Source organism: Rhodamnia argentea, chromosome 6 (assembly GCF_020921035.1).
Source record: "Rhodamnia argentea isolate NSW1041297 chromosome 6, ASM2092103v1, whole genome shotgun sequence".
In the NCBI taxonomy this organism is placed as follows: Eukaryota; Viridiplantae; Streptophyta; class Magnoliopsida; order Myrtales; family Myrtaceae; genus Rhodamnia; species Rhodamnia argentea.
In genome coordinates, this window is record NC_063155.1 from 16770859 (window position 1) to 16792077 (window position 21219).

The following is a 21219-nucleotide window of genomic DNA, read 5'->3' on the forward strand; positions in this document are numbered from 1 at the left end:
CCACCAACCCACGGTCCCCCTCCCTCCCCCAAAAAAAAAAAAAAAAAAATTCGACTAGTCAACGTTCGACCTTGGAGTGCTTCTAATTCTTCCCTTGAATTTCCTCGAAGGTATGTAATTTGAGGTAATCACGTACTCGCTAGACTATGATTAGGGCAAGACAAGAGACCGGCATGTATAGTACGACGGACAAAATCAAACACATCACAATAATTACATGGGAATTTGCGTTTTTTTTTTTGGGTGAGACTCAGTTTGGGGTTCTCACAGTTTCTCTTAGGTGTTTTAAGAAATCTAGATGTTGGAAAACAATACGTAAAGCTAATTGAATGATACACATCCAACTCTTCAATCTATTTATTGAGTCTAAATAACTCTTATTGATCGAATAGCGTATGTTGTAATGGGTATGGTTCCATAACGGTACTTAAATTTTTCTTTTTAATAAGATAATGTGAGCTGATGTAGGTCATGAATGTGAACAAGCGGAAATAAGATACTGGTAATTCTAATGGTAGTTGTCAAATAGATCCGTTGTTGCCTTCAAAATTGAATCTTTAACATCCGACGACTATCTTTATTTCAATTAAGGGCATAATTACTTGGTCTGATCCAAATTCATGCTGGGGAACCTAACACTATTTTTGTTTTTTTTTTTACCGAGCTAATAAAGGAAACCCATTATAACGGTGAACAAGAGAAAGCTTCTAGAGCAATGTGGCACAATTAAAAGCAAGCTGAGAGGTGAGTTATTTAAAGGCCTAATACCTAAAAAAAAAAAAATCCCAAACATTGGTATTTGTCTAAAATATATCCAAAACTTTTTTTTCTCATAAAAAACCTCCAACTTTAGTATTTGTCTTAATTATATTCAAAACTTTTTTTTGTTCCAATTCTACTGGCTTAGTATCGAAAAAACCCCCAACTTTTGCAAGTGTCCCAATAATATCCAAAATTATTTTCGTAAATGGTTTATTGGTCTGACAACTATTGACTGACTTTTCAAAAATAATTATATGTTTGGGTCTCGGAAATGTTTTGTTGATTTGCATCCATCAACTTTTCACCTGATCACAGGAAGAAAACAACAGGTAGGTGCTAATCCTCGAAGTAGCCAAATTATTCTCGTCCATCTTCTTCGAAGTTATATTGAATAAGTTTCGTAACATGTAATTTCACTTGCACAGTCAAACCCAACCCGACCAACCTCTTTTTCATATATCGAGCTTTGTTCAGCCTTTGTTTTTCCCATATATACAAAGTAGCCAACTTATTTGCTGGCATTTTCATCATAATCGATTTTATTTTTTTACACAGGCTGGATGGTTACTATCATCCCAAGAGGATCAGGGTATGATGCTTTTTCACAAAGGAAGTGCACAAGTTTCTCGACCCATTACTACATATAAGTGAAAATAGTCACTGTTTAAAAAAAATTGTAAAAGAAATATCCGAAAGTATCTTCTTTTCCACCCGACATTCAATAATTAAAACAGCAAGAAAAAGTCTCACCATCAGTAACTGGACTCATCGTTTTCTTTTTCTTTATGATTAAGTCATTGTCATCAGCTCAAAAAATTTACCATGACCTGTCTTTTTTGTTGGTATTATCAAGAAAATAGTTTCTCTATATCAACCAAGAAGCACTCTAAATTCATATTCATATGTAATCTCGTCATCATCCAAATGCTGCTTCGCCATCAGAAAAAGTACACTTTTAGTGTCAAAAGTTATACACGAAGGTTACTTTGGTGCCAAAAATTTCAGTCAGATCACTTTAGTGCCAAGTCAAATACAAAAGGATTGGTGCATCCGGTGAAATTTTCTGGCTAAAATTATCACGTGTCATTAGTAATTAATTTTTTAATGTCAAATAACAATTACAAATAATAATAAGCCAATGTGGACTTCTACACTTTAAAATAAATTAAATCCAAGTTTAAAAATTATCTAAAAATAAATTCTTTGAAAATAAAAATTGTACATAAAATATAATTAAAAATAAGTTTAATATTTAACAAAAAAAAACCTTTAAAAAAACGGAGCACAAACCTTACTAGGTGGTGAGGCTTTCACATGTCCTCGCCGCCTGTCTGCAACTTTTATTTTTGAGTTTTTTATTTTATTTTGTGAATTTTTTAACAGAACTTTTCAGTTTATTTTAAATAAATTTTTTATTTTTTTATTTTTTCCAAATTTTATTTATTTTTGTAAACTAATTAAGGTTGTATTTTCATTTTAAATGTTTTCTTTGAATTTTTGCCTTTTTTAGTTGCTGATTGGACCTCGCCGCAGTCACATCAACACGAAATATTAGTAAAATAATGCCACTTCATATTTCTGACTGATCAAATTTGACTTGGCATTAAAACATTCTTTTTTGCAAAAATTTTACACTTAAGTAATCTGAATGAAACTTTTGGCACTAAAGTTATCTCCTGTACAACTTTTAGCACTAAAAGTATACTTTTCGCCTTCATCGTCATACAAACCAAAAGAAAAATAAAATCATAGTTTAAATAAACATCTGGATTAAAATCTAAAACTAATTGGAAGTGTATGAATGTTGGAGATTTGTTGCCATCAAGCTATTGTACGGATGTTCAATTTCATAAAAAGCATCGATGGTCTTCGATGATAACATGGTGATTTTCTTGCTACATCTAATTATTATCAAAATGGAGGATAAGAATCTGCGATCCGACCATCCTCGAAGCACATATTCTTGACTTTGTAGTAAGAAGACATACACGTTTTGCCTAGTTAAATAAAGATAGACTCTTCCTTGTCTCAGAATGTCTCCTCGAGTCCAAAATTTGGGCTCACGATGAGGCACGTGACCGCTTTATAATTGCGGGTAATTTTCCAATCTTGTTGGCGAAAGACTATGACAGGTATTTTGCCTCATGGTTTGATACCCTCGTTTTCATGATTATGCAAACATCCAAAAAAATTAGGGAAGTACCAACTCCTCTGTAATTCTACAAGTGTAGATAGTCATTTATGGATAATATAAAGTACCAATATTCCACTAACATTTAACTTATCAACTTCTTTGAAATGTTTACGTGTGCTTTTAGTAAAATACCTCATGGATAAGGAATTTACCAGCCTCTCAATAATTTAGTAAGTGATCAAGTTTTACAAGCGTGGTTTGTGAACTACCACCACTAGAGAGAATTTATTAATATTCCAATAAAGTAGTAAATAACCAACTTCTTTCAAATCATCACCATTATCATGTTTTTATCAACGATAATTTAAAAGTGGACAAGGGTCGTTAGTAACTTATTTATGTAATAATGAACAAAATGACCAAATTCTTTTAAAGTATCCCTGTTATCTGGTTTTTTTTTTATTAACCTTCAAATAAATCTATACATTAGCAACTAATTTAAGTCTCAAGTGTTGTTAGTAACTTATTAATATGATAATGAACTTACCAATATTCCCTTAAATTGGTAACTTACCATACTCTGCGGAATTTTATAAATGTGCTTAGTTAAATACCATAGTTATAGGAAATTTACTGACATCACAATATATTAGTAACTTACCCACTTCTTCAGATTTTGCAAGTTTTGTCATAAACTAACAAACTTATAAGGAACATGGCAACGTTCAAATGACTTATAATACATCACCATCTTCTTTACCTTTTATGAGGATTAGAAGTAGATGGGCAACATTATAAGCAATTTATCAATGTCCAAATAAATTAGTAAATTGCATATCTTAAATTTTACATGCGTGGTTCATAGGGCATGCATGATAACACTTCTGGAGTAGAATTTCTACTCCAGAAGAGCTTCTAGAACAAAAATCCATTTGGTCACGCAACTCCACTTTTCTACTTCTAGAGCCATTTGAAAAAGTAAAAACAAAATTTACTTCTCTCCAAAAGTTAATTTTTAGAGCAGAAGTGTTGCCATATGTGCCCAAGTTACCACCAATATAAGTAACGTATCAATACTACACAATTTATAAGTAACCGCTTGCAAATTTTACAAGAAAGTTAAGTATATTCTATGTTGTCAACATTATGGAGAATTTAACAATGTTTTAAACAGTGATAATGGCAAGATGTTGAACATTTCTCCGGTTAAGTATAGCGGTTGCTTTTTAAGTTATTTACCAACATGTAGTGGTCGTTGTGCAATTACCAACCTTAAATTTTGGAATAATTGATTACCTTTTTCATGGAGAAATCTCAACTTCAACTTGGGTGAATCATTGACTCTTTTTTCCAGTTAAGCTTCAATTATGGTTATCAACTCTTATTCGACTTCTCAATTACGAATTTATGGTAACAACTTTGTCGTAACCTCCAAAAGGTGATTCACGGGAGCGGGTTTAACTGTATTTTACATGGGAATGGACAGTTCCCCCATCGAGGTGCCCGCTCTCATTCAACAAAGGTTCTTTCCAACCCTTATGGTGAGCGACAGGAAATTAGATTTGAATTCTACCTAGATGAAGTCACCACTAACCTATTTGGGACAGGTTATAAGCCTTCCTACAAAAAAGATAGATCTAGGGACAAAACTTGATTACGCTAACGTTTAAGTAGCGCCATTTTGGTTTCAAAACTTGTCTTGCTACGAAAGACATGAGCCGGCCTTGTCGAGTTTTAACACCCCAAGAACGTTCGTAAAAGTGTTAATGCGTGTTTTTTTTTTTTTTTTGCAGGAAAAAAAAAACTTCAATCAAACATATAAGATAAAGATCGTGTCCAACTCACGATAATGACAGGAACGCATCAAAGTGATATGAGGCCTAAAAGTAAAGTGTGAGAAAGTAAACTCTATAAAAGTCAGGCAAAGTATATACATGACCACGTTGTTAAATCCCGAACAAGAACCGTGAGCTAAACATAAAATATCACATCCACCAAGCACGATGAAAAAAAAATATAAAGTGCAAAAACGTAAAGCCCGATGTGGTGTCGGGCAAAGAATACCCATGACCTCGTTATTGAGCCTCAGTACATGAGTGCCATGAGCTAATTCAAAAACTACCAACTGTGAAGAGACCTTTTCATTATCTGCAAGCCTATCCGTAATTCAAGGTAAACTATGCCAAGCTATACTAAATGACATGCAATTAAGAATTATCCAATTAACATCTAAATCAGCCCATGACCCCTCGAAATCACGCTCCATGGTCTCTTACAGCAATTTATAGCATGTGTTATCACCGCTTCGCCCATGCAATCGATGATTAAATATGTCCTATATTACTAGGGAATCAACTATATATTAGCACTTCATTATGGGACATTGACATAGGTTCAAATGAGCCTGCGATCGATTCATGTCCCCCAAACGACCAGCAAAGAAATGGTAATCAAGGCCCATATCCCACAAATATAGAGCAGGTAGATACATCACGTAGCAAGATTTGAACATATACTAGACAACGTACATGCATGTATGTTCCCACTTTTGGTTCGAAAGATGTGTAGGTGAAAATATTTATTTCCCAATCATCCCAAGGCCGAGTAATGAATAGAAAGGTATCATGAGATATAAATTGTTTTGACACAGACAATGATAGTCATCATGTATCAATGTGACTAATTATGACATGAAATAAATGAGCGAAGAACAAATGGACGTCAAAGAGAGAAGTTCTCCCGCTGGGGCACAAGGAAAGCAAGATGGGACACAATCTAATAAGTCCGAATGCATTCATGGCAAAACTGAAGGTATTAAAATCCGAATCAAAATCATACATGGTAAGCTCGAAACACACGAAACATGCCTTTTCTATAGTGTAAATAGATGTGATAAGGTCAGCAAATTGAGTAGGAGAAGGCTCTCAGGCAAGCGAAATAACATTAGCATGAACCAATCAAATGCAACTCCAAACTACATAGGGAACTCTCAGCCTATAATTAACATATCAGTACGCTGATGCAATACACTGAAAGATTCGGTTCAGCCACATATATGCCATGCGAGAAAATTCAGAAATCCCATGTTCCATCAATACAAGGAGATGATCATTATGGGGATTCAGCAAATTTTACAGAACGACTACACAGGATCAGTTCAAAAATAAGCAAACAAATATAGGAATCAATTCCGTTCATATGAACTTGAAAACACATCAGGATCAATTCAATTTTATACATGAGGTTCTTGACCAGCATTACATAATTGAACAAATGTGGATCTAGGTCAGAAATTTTATCAAACGAATGATAGATACCTCAGCCAACATGATTTTTGATGAATAACGTCCTTCTAAATAGGCCTACATGACAAAATTCAATCCACAATATAGTAGTGAAGGAAATTCTCCGTCAAGTTCTGCATCGAAAATGGAAACACACGCTGACCTAGTTCAGGCATTTCATCAAATAGGTGATAAACATCAGAGGAGCGTAGATGCAAAAGTAAAGCAATGATTCACATCCAGATTATCACAAAGGCAACGCAGCAAGTTCAGATCATTGATAGAGCCTCACTCGCAAAAGCCGATTTTCACACAGGCAGTAGCTAGAGCTCTCTCGGCCTCTGCTTCGTATCTAAAATAACAAGAAAGCAGAGCATATGTTCTCTAATTGAAGGGAGACTGATTGCCTGTGGGTGCAAGGAAATGAGAAGTTCGAGGAAATGCAGATGCTACGAAAGAACACGCTGGACGGAAACTCTATGGTTATAACAAAGTCGTGTCCACCCAGTGACGAGAATATTGTGCCTAGCTTCTCAACGTATTACTCCTTATATCCCTCATCTACAAATGGGCTTCCAATCTTCATGGGTCGTACTTGATTCCACTATTTTTCATGGGAAAACCTTCTTCAAACCATCCGGAAATTAAAAAAAAACAAAAAACAAAAAAACAAGAGGGCAAAAGTTAGCACAATTCCAACAATCAAAGTCTTGTTCCGATTCCCTTGAAGACAAAATACACGGGTCTCCACATCATACTTACTTGCCAGACTTTCCTCGGCTCAAAAATACCCAGCATGGTCGAGTTCAGTAACCACCGAATCTCTGTGACATCTACAGTAACTGTTACGGTTGCACAACCTCTCACAACGTTCAATTGTGGAACATTCTAAATGCAAATCTGAGGTGTCGGCCAGACTCTCCAACGACCTGCAATCGTGAATCCACAACTTCTGTAAAGATTCCAAGTGGTTCAGACCTTCCACGCTTCTTAGCTTTGGACATTTTCCTACTCTGAGCTTCCTTAGCTTTGTCAATTTCGATAGGTCTGACATCCTTTCCATGGAATTGCAATCCACAACCGATAGGACGCAAAGGGATCCCAATTCTTCAAGGCCGCAAAGCTCGTCTAAACGCCTGATTCCCAACAAATGTAGCTCTTGTAGATTCATCATGGGCGACAGATCAAGTACATTTGGGAGCAACTCAGGCCCACGCATCAGTTCATAAGTCCAACTAATGTTTACCGACATCACGCAACTAGCTAATCGCAAGGTTGACAAGTTCTCCAAATTGGAAAAATTCCACGAGTCAATCGTCAGATTTCCAACTTCTAACTCTCTTAAACTAGACGGGAGATTTCGATCATAAAAGAATAAAAGACGGGCGAGTGCTGCTGAACTCTACTCTTGGCAGCTTTAATGGGGGACTGATAATAGTGGGAAGAGCACTCCCCTGCGCAAATCGCATGCCTTCAGAGAATCTGTCAGCATCAGGGGTCCATTTTAGACCAATCAATTTTGAGGGAAGCTCCGGCAACTCTCGAAGGTTAGGACATGATTCCAACTTAAGTATTTGCAGATTAGAGAGGTAACTCAACGTGGTGGGCAACCTAGATATAAATGTGTATGATAAGTCTAGGATCCTCAAACAAGACAATCTCCCAATTCCTACAGTGATATCACCAGTCAAGTTGTAACACCTACTAGCATCTAACTCTTCAAGCTTCTCCATCAGCCCAATCGCACTTGGTAATTTTGTTATCCGACTTATGTGGGTCATCCTTAGTATTTTCAATTGCTTTAGATTGCCGATTGAATCAGGTAAGTGACCCAAACTTGTCGATGACAAATCCAACTCGACTAAGGATTGTAGCTCCCCGAACGGTTCTGGGAGTTTCTCTATCTTCGTACACCCAGATAAATTCAACCGCCTAAGTTTCACTAGCCCTCCAATCGAGTAAGGCAATTTGCAAATCTGCCTATGTGATACATCAAGGGTCAACAATGACTGCAAATTACCAAACGTCCTCGGAAGTTCAAGTAGCGTATTAGGCATGACAATCTCTGTCAAAGCTTGTAGAGATCCTATTTCTTCAGGCAACTCTTGAAGAGAATCACATCCCTTCAAGTTCAAAGTAGTTAGGAGCTTCAATTTACCAATGGATGGGTCAATTTCAATTAAGTTGCGACAGTCTTCAAGAATCAATCTCTCCAAGGAAACCAACGTAGATAAATCAGGTATTCTCATTAAGTATTCGCAATTGCTGAGATCTAGTACTTTTAGTTTAGTTGCCACCTGCAAAATAAAATATATACTAAGAAACACTTTGTAGAAAAAAAAATGACAAGAAATGATACGTGTATACAAGGAGTGGGATGGTCGTATCATACTCTGATTTGGTTCCAACCAATCCATTTCTCTGAAACATAGCTGTGTGAAAGGTCAAGAACAACTAAATTAGTTGGATGAAAGTTTGTAGCCGCAAACTCGTGAGGGCACCATCGCCAAGAAAACCATCTTAAATTCGAGAGAAGATTGTTGAAGTCTCCAACGAGGAACACCCCATTCGCTTCCAAGAACCTCAGGTTTCGTAAATTAGCAACTTCATCATGCGTTAGAATGTCCCCACAAGACCCAAGCGACAGTGCTTCTATTTTCCTATTTCCCCGACAATGGAAACACCAAGAAGTCCGCGTGTGAAGGTCAAAAGCAAACAATTTCAAGCGCTAAAATCTACAAAAAATTCACATGAAAATAGATTGTTATTCCCTTTCTATACCTCTTTCTGCTTCAAAATGCTCAGGGCTTCCTGATGATTCCACACTCTACTACGCTCACGGGGATCTTTGAAATTTTCTTCACGGACAATTGCCCTTCCGAGGTCGCACACTTGGTCATGCATCCAAAAAGTATTGCCATCTTTGATTTTTATCAAGGACATAAGACAAAGGACTTCAATGGCATTGTTTGGGAAGCATTGACAATCATCCCACATGTAGAAAGGGTAGGTTTTATCCTCATTAACAAAAAAACAAGCTATATCCAGAAATACTTGCCTTTGTGCATCATCTAACCTTTCATAAGTTATCATCAATGTTTTCTGCACTTCTTTGGAAGGAGCTTTTTCTAGCTTCTTCAAAGTGTCTACCCAAAATTCTTTAGATTTACTTGAAAGGGATGAACCTGTCACTTCAAGAGCTAAAGGAAGCTTTCCCAAAGTGGAGACGACTTTTTTTGAAAGGGAGACATAATTATCGGGTGGAGAGTCTCTCCTGAAGGCATGCCTACTAAAAAGCTTAATTGCATGAGGAAATTCCATTTCCTGTACTTCATAAGTTGAAATATTAGCAGACTTCAAAGGGCCTTCACCTGTTGATTCTCCATCAATCATTAGGACACTTTTGTATCTAGTAGTAACGACAATCCTACTACCAGAACCGAACCAATTTTCTTTTGCTGCTAGGTTTTTCAGTTGCTTTTCTTCATCGATGTCATCAAGAACAATCAGAACTTTTTTATTACAAAGTACCCTGTCACGACCCGAACCCCGCGAGCTCGTCGACATCCCACCTGGCCACGCTTATGTACAGTTCTCCAGGATCCAAAGGCCAACAAATTCATACGGAAGCAAAAACAAATTCTCGTACAGAAACAATTAACATCACAATGACTTGGGACGGTAAAAACAAACTTATATACATATCCACACGTTCTGTACCATTTTTCAAACCTACGGCTTCGGAGGCCACTGTACAATCCTATGACCACTAGAACAAAAAAAGATTACATGATCGAAGCCTACTATACATCTAAAATAAAACAGCCAGCAAAAGTTAAGAGGCCAACTACCCTAGGCCTCGTCCTCGCTATCCGGTACTATATCATCTCTCGTCTCCAACTCATCCTCGTCAAGCTCAGGTGGCTGTTCCGCATCCAATGGCTCTACAACCTCCCCATCTTCTCCCGGTACCATGACCTCGGGGAATACCGAACCTTTGAGGCGGGTCATTCATACTTGAGGCAAAAGGTCTGAAAAACAACGAACCCACGACGGGGTGAGATAAAATCTCAGTAGGAAAATCTCTAACCCTAGATCAGGTCGCTAGTGCCTCCAGACACAAACTAGGTGAGCAACAATTTCTAACAACTTTTTCTTGCGCTACCCAAAAATTCCCCAATTAAATTCCAGAAATTTCCACTCTTTCTCCAAAAATTCTCACACCTTCTCAAATATTCTACGTTACTCCCCTCTCGGCGTTTCACGCCTCGGTCCGACAATAAAATATTCTACGTGCTCCAAGGCACGTTTTTAACACATCAGACCATAATATAAATATCCACATTACTCCGAAAATATCTACGTTACTCCAGAAATATTCCACGTCACTCCAGAATATTCCACGTCACTTCAGAATATTCCACGTCACTCTAGAATATTCCACGTTACTCCAGAATATTCCACGTTACTCCACCGCCATCAAATAAGTTCATAACATTGAGCCTCGGACCTTTATGGAACACGGCTCTATACATATACCCGGGTCTCAGACACATAGGAATACGACCCACGGATCTCGGTCTCGGACACATAGGAACACGACCGGATCAAGTCTCGGACAATTAGTCGAACACGACTCACTTTGGTCTCGGACGACTTAATTGAACACGACTTTCTTACTTTCTCGGTCTCGGACAATCGGACGAATACGGCTCACTTTGGCCTCAGACGACTTGATTGAATACGACCATCATACTTTCTCGGTCTCGGACAATCGGACGAATACGGCTCACTTTGGCCTCAACGACTTGATTGAATACGACCTTCTCATTTCCTCGGTCTCGGACAATCGGACGAATACGGCTCACTTTGGCCTCGGACGACTTGATTGAATACGACCTTCTCATTTTCTTAGAATAGTTCGGGACCACGTGATTCACTCACGTTAGAGAATTAATAGTTCGGGATCACCCGATTAATCCACACTAATTCAAATATTAATTCAGACTACCCGATCAATTAATACTACCATAGTATCCAATCCACGTCATGCGACCATATTACGCTAACGTAGCAATTTATAAATCACGTGCCATTATAATTATACTAACGTGGAAATATATCACGGCCGAACAATAATAATTTTCTAACATATAATTAATTCACGACCAATGTACTATACTATAATAATGTCACATTTAATTAGCACCGTGGCATAACGACTTTATGTCGCATAAAAGTAACTCTAGTTAATATATTAACTAACCATGGTTCAAAAATTAACTAGAGTTAAATACTAACCTAACCATGATTAAACTATAGCATAAAGTAACTCTAGTTAGGGCATAAAGTAACCATAGTTAAACTTTGACCACTATTACCTTCTTGACTTACTATTCATGCAAGAACAAGCCTATCTCACCTCCATTTCTGCAATTTTCGTCCAGCCCCTCCACAAGCTCAAATCCAACACTTTTCTTCATCAAAAATTCACAATTTCATGGTCTTTTAGCAACCTAACCACCTAATTTAGGTTTAGAAACAATCCTACCTCAAAAACTCGCAAAAACGTCCATTGAACGGTTGAGGAAAAGCCCGAACCAATCGGCGATTCCGGTGACCCTTGCACGGCCGGCGACTCGGCGACGATCTAGCGACTCCAAGCGCTCCAAAGCGACACCAAAGAAGGCTTGAAGAATTTTCGGCAATGGAGGGTGAGAGAGAGGGCGTTCGGCCAAGTGAGGGAGAGGGAGAGGGAGAGTGAGGTAGAGAGAAAGTGAGCTAGAGAGAGAGAGAGAGTTCTTGGATAATGAAGAAGAAGAGGCCAATATAATAATTAATATAGGTTAATAATAATTAATTATGCCCACAAAATCAAGAGAAAAAAAAAATAATTATCTCCCCTCATTGACTAGTCAATCTCGGCCAAAAGGGGAAATGGCCAAAATACCCTTCGTTCCAAGTGAAAAATAGGGTATTTTTCGAGGGCAAATGGGTCCTTTCCCATACCCAGTCCAAATCTACTTTTCCTGAACCTCTTTGGGGCGAACCGCGAAGAAATTTCACACAGGATGAGGAAACGTCCAAAATTTTTATTTATTGAAACCCCCGAAGGTCCGACGTCAAATTCTGAAGCTCGATTCGTGACCAATCTCGATCAATAGAATTTTCAGCGTATCTCAAACTAACGGGCGGCTTTTAGGAGTTACGCGTATCGACCCGTGATTAAAATCACGTTTAAGAATTAATCGAGCCATGGCGACCTTGGTTGTCATTCAATTGCGAGGGTCAATCACTAGTCCCGATGGACACGATCGTTAGAAAATAATTTAGGGACGTTCGGAACCCATACGAGGTCAAACGGAATCACCCGTGATCCAAGCGTAGGGTATTATCCAAATCGTTCCTTAATCATTCTAGGATCGGCCTATATTGGTCCAGAATATTCCCTCGACAATTTTCATAGCCAAAGAGTCAATCCAGGATCAAGTTCTTAGGTCCACGTACTTGATTTTCCTAGCTAGCCATTCCCATTTGGTTAGTCTGCTCGAGAGGGATCAACTCCGAGTGAGATTAGACTGAAATACATCAATGAGATATTTCATTCATTTATAGCTTCAAAAGTGGGTCGGAATTCAGGATGTCACAATTCTTCCTCCCTTACAAAAAATTTCGTCCTCGAAATTTGTAATCCTCCAATCATCTTTTCTTATGGGGTATCGACGCCTCATCGCTACCACGCTTTCCAAAGTAGTTCTTGTCGTCACTTGACACTTCGATAACGTCCTTAACAACAACGGTTTTCATCCTTCATAGCTTGTTTCCTTTGGTCCTCACCGTGTTCACCTTCCTCTTCCCTTTTGACATTCGCAAAATCTATTGGTAGCATGCCCTCGAGTATTCAAATCACCTCTTCCATTGTCTATTGGTCCAAGAATAACATGCATACCTTACTACAATCCAGCTTTTTTTTTTTTTTTATATTTATTTCTGGACTGAAGGTCTTTCCAAAGCATCTCATAAGATTTATGGCCTTCATCAACTTGCCCTCTATTTTCCAAAACGAGTCATAACCTTCTCGACTCCTTAAGCAAGTTCAATATTACATTCATAGTAATATGCTCTTAATTCCACTTGAAAACCTTCAACGATCATAGTAATCTTTCGATTTTCAAGGTCATGCCTCTTCCCGGCTGGCATGTCTCATCCTTGACCACATGTAAGACTGATCTAACATTCAGTCCATTCCATTGGACACCGTAATTCTCCCCTCAAATTTCGATGAGGTCGTATCTTTAGATTCCTCTCCACTATTGAACTCGTACACTTGTCTATTGAACTTCAAGGTTTTTATCCTCAACTTCAAGGTTTCGTTTCCAAGTACTCAGAAGGCTGGATTTCCTCCTTATTCTATTCGTTTCTACGACCCTTAGAAGTCCGGGTCCATTCATCGCCACATCTCCATTCCTTTCTGACCTTTAGGCTTGATGCTTCAAGTAGCCATCAAACTAGTCAATTGGTAAACTTCCAATTTAGAAGTTGAATCTCTTATTCCTCAAGGTAAGGTCTGTCCCTTCATTGCCAAATGCAAGATGCTCAATTTTCAATTATATGTCTCCGCTACCTAATTCACCATCCCTTAGCGATAAGGGCATCGAAATCATGACCTTTCCTTCGGTTCCCTTTGGTGCAATCAATATTTCTAACTCTTGTAATTCACATAGTTGCGAGGTCATTCCTTGCACAAGCAATACTCCCATCTTCGTAAACAATTTCATCCATTCGCTCCACGTCTCGTCCTTAGTCCTTTTCATCAATGGAAAAATTCTTGTGGGGAATCTTCCTACGATCCATCTATGACAATCCATCAATCCCAGGAAACTTTAAGTTTCGGCAACTCAAATCGACCCTAGCCGATTCATCACTCATTCCAATCCTCAAAGGCTCCACATGGATTTCATTTCCCACAAATTTCATAACCGAGAAATCTTGCCTCATCAAGTCTACAATTTGTCCTCTCCTCATTTAGCATACAACGAGCATCTCCTTAGAGTCCGTAGGATACTCTTAAAAGCTGTTCATGTTTCTTATGACTCCTTAAATGAGTCCATTCATCGTCTCTCAAGACGGTAACAACCAATCCAATTATTCCTTGGATACTCAAGTTGACTATCATTAGTTTCTTATCACTAGAAGTAGAATGTTCAAACTATCCTTCATACATCTCACTTAAGAGCTCAAACCTTGGCCCTCTGTTGTCAAGGGTCTCCACTTAGACCATACAACATTTTGTTCATTTTTGTCATTCTTTCCTCGGGAAGCATCGGTGCCTCAATCTCTTGGTTCCACAACCAGCTAATGCGATTTTATCCCCATTTCATTCATTCCAATGAACATCGACATTTCTTGGAATTCAACATTGTCTACAAGACAGCTCCTTAGAATAATTTTACGGAGATCATTTGAGTTCTGCGTCTTCTTTCCCGGTCTAGATGTTCAATCTTAATGCCACGACAATTAGAACTTTCTCTTCCTTCCACATTAGGGTCTCTTACCCTATGAAGGAAACTATACATTTCAGTGGCATTCTTCTACTTCAAATCCACTTTGTCCTTGGAGTCCACGCCAAAAGCGGTGTTCTTACTCCAGGATTCGGATGCCCCCATACTTGACATCTCTTCTAGTAACCCAGTCATCTTTAGTGACAAGGTTCAAAGGAGTCGAGGTTTTTTCCTCGGTCTCCGCACATCCACACCTTGTATATCTTAATTGATTAAATCAATTCATCTTGCGGTTATAATCCAAGTACCCCTTTTTGCTTACTCCTCCATCCATAAGCACTGTGGGTAATCGGGATTATCAAGTCCATTCCATTTCCTTTCCATTAACGACCATCTCATGATCCAATCGCCCTTTAAAAACAACGCCCTATCCTTTAGGATGATAACTCGCAATACCACTTCTAGTGGTCCCGATTCAACCTCACTCACTCAATCACATATAAATCAACAAAGTCAGACAACCGATATAGCTTTTTCCATAATTTTCCCTCGTGACAGAAGAGAAGAAACGTCAATCTTTCATTACATGCTTTACACCAAGGTAATAGCCATTCCTCACAGGCACATTCTATGCTCCATAAGTGAAAATTCCCTTGCTCGCAATCCATGAACGAAAATTCTTTTGCTCATTCCTCTTCCGATCATCCACTTCATTCATTATGACCCATTATCATTCCTCATAATTAGGGTAACAATTAGTCATAAGACTTTCGAATTTCAATCCCCTCGGGGACTTCACATTTCATTGAAAGGGTCCTTGACCACCCTTAGTACATGTAGACAGCTTCGAGAGCTTTGTCTCGTATTGGTGGATCGCCTTCGGATCTTTGCAAAGCTATTAAAGTTCGGACAATCCTTGTTCGCGAGTAACCTTAGAAAGGTACTTTATATTGGACAACTTGGCGAAGACAATCCAGGCATGTATCATGCCTTCAAGGAAAAACCCTTCCTTTAGTAATCTTTCACCAATTATCGACGGTCTCTTAAGGCTAGTAACTGCCAGGGTCACTTTCTTTTCATCCGTGCACCCGTAACCTCCGAGGTTTCCTTACATAATCCCCAATCCAGAGAAAGGCAGTTTTAAAATTCACTCTCTCTCCATCGAACTTAATCAATCTCACTCTTATGCATCCTTCCACAAGCTTTCTTTCAAATAATTTTCTTTTCCATTCTCCATTGTCTTTTCCACGATCTCTACCATTTACTTTGTTAACAACACAATCAACTGTAGCAGTCTTATCTACTTTGGGCAACAAAGGCAGCTCCTTCTTGAGTCGCCTACCCATCGAATTTCAAATTCCTTTCAAGGTTCTCTTGACCCCTTCAACTCTAGGGTCTCCCACAATTTACAAGCTTGGGCCAAACACTCTTCCAGCGTTCATACTCTCGTGGTTCATCTTTACTCACTTATCACGATTCCTTTCGGTTCTTGGATCTACTCATATTTTGTATACTCGAGCCAAATGCTCCTCTGGTGACCATACTCTGGTTGTTTGACCTCATTAGGTTCTTATAGCACTTGAACCACTATAATTCCCTATAGGAATTAAAGAGTTAAGTTATATACTTGAGTCTAGCGGTTCCAAGTTGCTCATCTCATTATCTGTCACCAGCAATCAACCACCCAGTGGTTCTTAGGCAACTCTCAACTACTTGCCAATTATCCAAGGGTTCCAAGTCACCCTTAACCGGTGACTATCTATCAAGTCAGCCTTAACAAGGCAATTTCTCAATTAACCGTCAATTACTAGGCAAGCCTCAACTAGGCCAACATTAAGCAATCATTCAAGGCATTACTTCAGCTAGTCAATCGCTCATATTTTAAGTATAAAGGCACATGTTCCTCTAATACGAACACAATAGGTTATCACACTTTCGGAAGATACCGGTTCAACGGGGTATGAACCCTACACGCCGTCTAATCTCTCGGTTAGACCTTGGCCATAACAATCACATAATGCCAACTACATAACGGCATCCACTGCCCAGCACGAAGCTTTTAATCATGCCAATCCCGGGCGCCATCACAAATACCAAGCAATTTTTGAAATTTCACCTTGAGGATCAACTCGGTGCAACACGTCTCTTAATCAAAATCAGACTTAACCCGATACCTAGACTTTCCCTTTCAATTTATGGCCTGGGTCATTCTTGCCTCCTTGATATCTTAGAAGCCTGTCGGGAGCCGCTCCTTGTCCGGACCTCTTTGTCCCGGCGATCACTCCCCGCCCTCATCGGACCTAGTCGTTGCAGGCTGTCCCAAGTCATACATCTACGGAGAAAGCCCCATTCCACATGTCCCATACCATGCTTCATTACGGTTTATAGGTATCCCGTCAACTTGTCCCATACCAAGCAATAGTTTATTAGGTCCGATCGTGATAAGCTCGTGCATGCACATCTCTCGACTTTCATTTTAATGCCACAAATACAAGCACCACCTGATTATCCTCGTTACTCGACGTACCATAGTCGCTTCCGGATCAATTCTTATCCGCAAAAGGTTTCTAATTCCACCAATGATTGTCACGTCTCATAGATCAATTGCCTATGTTCTAGCATATTCCTCAAGTTGAGTCATTGACAAACCATAATCATAGTCATATAATCCAACTGACCCTTCACTCAAAAGCAATCCTCTATTAGCCTCAACCACATGTACAACCTAAAAATCCATACTTAGGACTCTTCAATTTCCTGCTTGCTCCCTTATAAACCTCAATAATATCATTACCCAAGTTTACCAATAAAACAAAATGATACTAGAACCATTAGAACACAATACAAGTTCAAGTCTATAGTCCTCAAGATTCAGAAATCAATGCTTAAACCTAAGAGTCTCATTATCAAATCGTCCTCAAGTCATCACTCCTTATCACTCCAAGTCTCAATCTCTTTGGATCGAGCTGACCTTGCTCTGATACCACTCCAAACGGGGATGTCACGACCCGAACCCTGCGAGCTCGTCGACATCCCACCTGGCCACGCTTATGTACAGTTCTCCAGGATCCAAAGGCCAACAAATTCATACGGAAGCAAAAACAAATTCCCGTACAGAAACAATTAACATCACAATGACTTGGGACGGTAAAAACAAACTTATATACATATCCACACGTTCTGTACCATTTTTCAAACCTACGGCTTCGGAGGCCACTGTACAATCCTATGACCACTAGAACAAAAAAAGATTACATGATCGAAGCCTACTATACATCTAAAATAAAACAGCCAGCAAAAGTTAAGAGGCCAACTACCCTAGGCCTCGTCCTCGCTATCCGGTACTATATCATCTCTCGTCTCCAACTCATCCTCGTCAAGCTCAGGTGGCTGTTCCGCATCCAATGGCTCTACAACCTCCCCATCTTCTCCCGGTACCATGACCTCGGGGAATACCGAACCTTTGAGGCGGGTCATTCATACTTGAGGCAAAAGGTCTGAAAAACAACGAACCCACGACGGGGTGAGATAAAATCTCAGTAGGAAAATCTCTAACCCTAGATCGGGTCGCTAGTGCCTCCAGACACAAACTAGGTGAGCAACAATTTCTAACAACTTTTTCTTGCGCTACCCAAAAATTCCCCAATTAAATTCCAGAAATTTCCACTCTTTCTCCAAAAATTCTCACACCTTCTCAAATATTCTACGTTACTCCCCTCTCGGCGTTTCACGCCTCGGCCCGACAATAAAATATTCTACGTGCTCCAAGGCACGTTTTTAACACATCAGACCATAATATAAATATCCACATTACTCCGAAAATATCTACGTTACTCCAGAAATATTCCACGTCACTCCAGAATATTCCACGTCACTTCAGAATATTCCACGTCACTCTAGAATATTCCACGTTACTCCAGAATATTCCACGTTACTCCACCGCCATCAAATAAGTTCATAACATTGAGCCTCGGACCTTTATGGAACACGGCTCTATACATATACCCGGGTCTCGGACACATAGGAATACGACCCACGGATCTCGGTCTCGGACACATAGGAACACGACCGGATCAAGTCTCGGACAATTAGTCGAACACGACTCACTTTGGTCTCGGACGACTTAATTGAACACGACTTTCTTACTTTCTCGGTCTCGGACAATCGGACGAATACGGCTCACTTTGGCCTCGGACTGACTTGATTGAATACGACCATCATACTTTCTCGGTCTCGAGACAATCGAGACGAATACGGCTCACTTTGGCCTCAACGACTTGATTGAATACGACCTTCTCATTTCCTCGGTCTCAGACAATCGGACGAATACGGCTCACTTTGGCCTCAGACGACTTGATTGAATACGACCTTCTCATTTTCTTAGAATAGTTCGGGACCACGTGATTCACTCACGTTAGAGAATTAATAGTTCGGGATCACCCGATTAATCCACACTAATTCAAATATTAATTCAGACTACCCGATCAATTAATACTACCATAGTATCCAATCCACGTCATGCGACCATATTACGCTAACGTAGCAATTTATAAATCACGTGCCATTATAATTATACTAACGTGGAAATATATCACGGCCGAACAATAATAATTTTCTAACATATAATTAATTCACGACCAATGTACTATACTATAATAATGTCACATTTAATTAGCACCGTGGCATAACGACTTTATGTCGCATAAAAGTAACTCTAGTTAATATATTAACTAACCATGGTTCAAAAATTAACTAGAGTTAAATACTAACCTAACCATGATTAAACTATAGCATAAAGTAACTCTAGTTAGGGCATAAAGTAACCATAGTTAAACTTTGACCACTATTACCTTCTTGACTTACTATTCATGCAAGAACAAGCCTATCTCACCTCCATTTCTGCAATTTTCGTCCAGCCCCTCCACAAGCTCAAATCCAACACTTTTCTTCATCAAAAATTCACAATTTCATGGTCTTTTAGCAACCTAACCACCTAATTTAGGTTTAGAAACAATCCTACCTCAAAAACTCGCAAAAACGTCCATTGAACGGTTGAGGAAAAGCCCGAACCAATCGGCGATTCCGGTGACCCTTGCACGGCCGGCGACTCGGCGACGATCTAGCGACTCCAAGCGCTCCAAAGCGACACCAAAGAAGGCTTGAAGAATTTTCGGCAATGGAGGGTGAGAGAGAGGGCGTTCGGCCAAGTGAGGGAGAGGGAGAGGGAGAGTGAGGTAGAGAGAAAGTGAGCTAGAGAGAGAGAGAGAGTTCTTGGATAATGAAGAAGAAGAGGCCAATATAATAATTAATATAGGTTAATAATAATTAATTATGCCCACAAAATCAAGAGAAAAAAAAATAATTATCTCCCCTCATTGACTAGTCAATCTCGGCCAAAAGGGGAAATGGCCAAAATACCCTTCGTTCCAAGTGAAAAATAGGGTATTTTTCGAGGGCAAATGGGTCCTTTCCCATACCCAGTCCAAATCTACTTTTCCCGAACCTCTTTGGGGCGAACCGCGAAGAAATTTCACACGGGATGAGGAAACGTCCAAAATTTTTATTTATTGAAACCCCTGAAGGTCCGACGTCAAATTCCGAAGCTCGATTCGTGACCAATCTCGATCAATAGAATTTTCAGCGTATCTCAAACTAACGGGCGGCTTTTAGGAGTTACGCAGATCGACCCGTGATTAAAATCACGTTTAAGAATTTATCGAGCCATGGCGACCTTGGTTGTCATTCAATTGCAAGGGTCAATCACTAGTCCCGATGGACACGATCGTTAGAAAATAATTTAGGGACGTTCGGAACCCATACGAGGTCAAACGGAATCACCCGTGATCCAAGCGTAGGGTATTATCCAAATCGTTCCTTAATCATTCTAGGATCGGCCTATATTGGTCCGGAATATTCCCTCGACAATTTTCATGGCCAAAGAGTCAATCCAGGATCAAGTTCTTAGGTCCACGTACTTGATTTTCCTAGCTAGCCATTCCCATTTGGTTAGTCTGCTCGAGAGGGATCAACTCCGAGTGAGATTAGACTGAAATACATCAATGAGATATTTCATTCATTTATAGCTTCAAAAGTGGGTCGGAATTCGGGATGTCACATACCCTCTTAATCATATTGATCCCACCATCTGTGTCATGAATTTGGTTGATGGAACGAGAATCAAGAAACTTGGATAACAATTGTTTTTGCAAATATACTAGGCCATGTCGTTCTGATGACTCTCGAACATCCGAAAGGAAATTGCAGCATTGGAACCGAGAAGACAGTCGGTTGAAGACGACTTTGGCTAGTGTTGTTTTGCCAACACCGCCCATTCTGTGTATTGCGAGGAACTGCACACTATCCGATTTCACATCCAACATATTGATTATAGCTTCTACACGATCATCAACTCCAACTAGATGTTCAGTCACATTTTTATAATCGACATTCAGCTTAGCCAAGACAGCTTGAATTACCGATTGGATCAGATTTCCTTGGCTGCCACAACGTAACAACCGTGTTAAGGACGACTTTTATA

General features: G+C 39.4%; 1 protein-coding gene across 1 annotated transcript in view; it reads right to left on the minus strand.

Annotated features, from left to right (window-relative positions):
• The window catches only part of LOC115733494 (disease resistance protein RPV1-like), a 61909-nt gene that overhangs the window by 39727 nt on the left and 963 nt on the right, over positions 1-21219 (minus strand). Inside the window, exons 2-3 of the mRNA XM_048280686.1 lie at positions 20824-21179; positions 8962-9692 (exon numbers count right to left, since the gene is read on the minus strand). Coding sequence (XP_048136643.1) covers positions 8962-9692; positions 20824-21179 — 1087 coding nt within the window. The remainder of the gene's footprint in view (positions 1-8961; positions 9693-20823; positions 21180-21219) is intronic.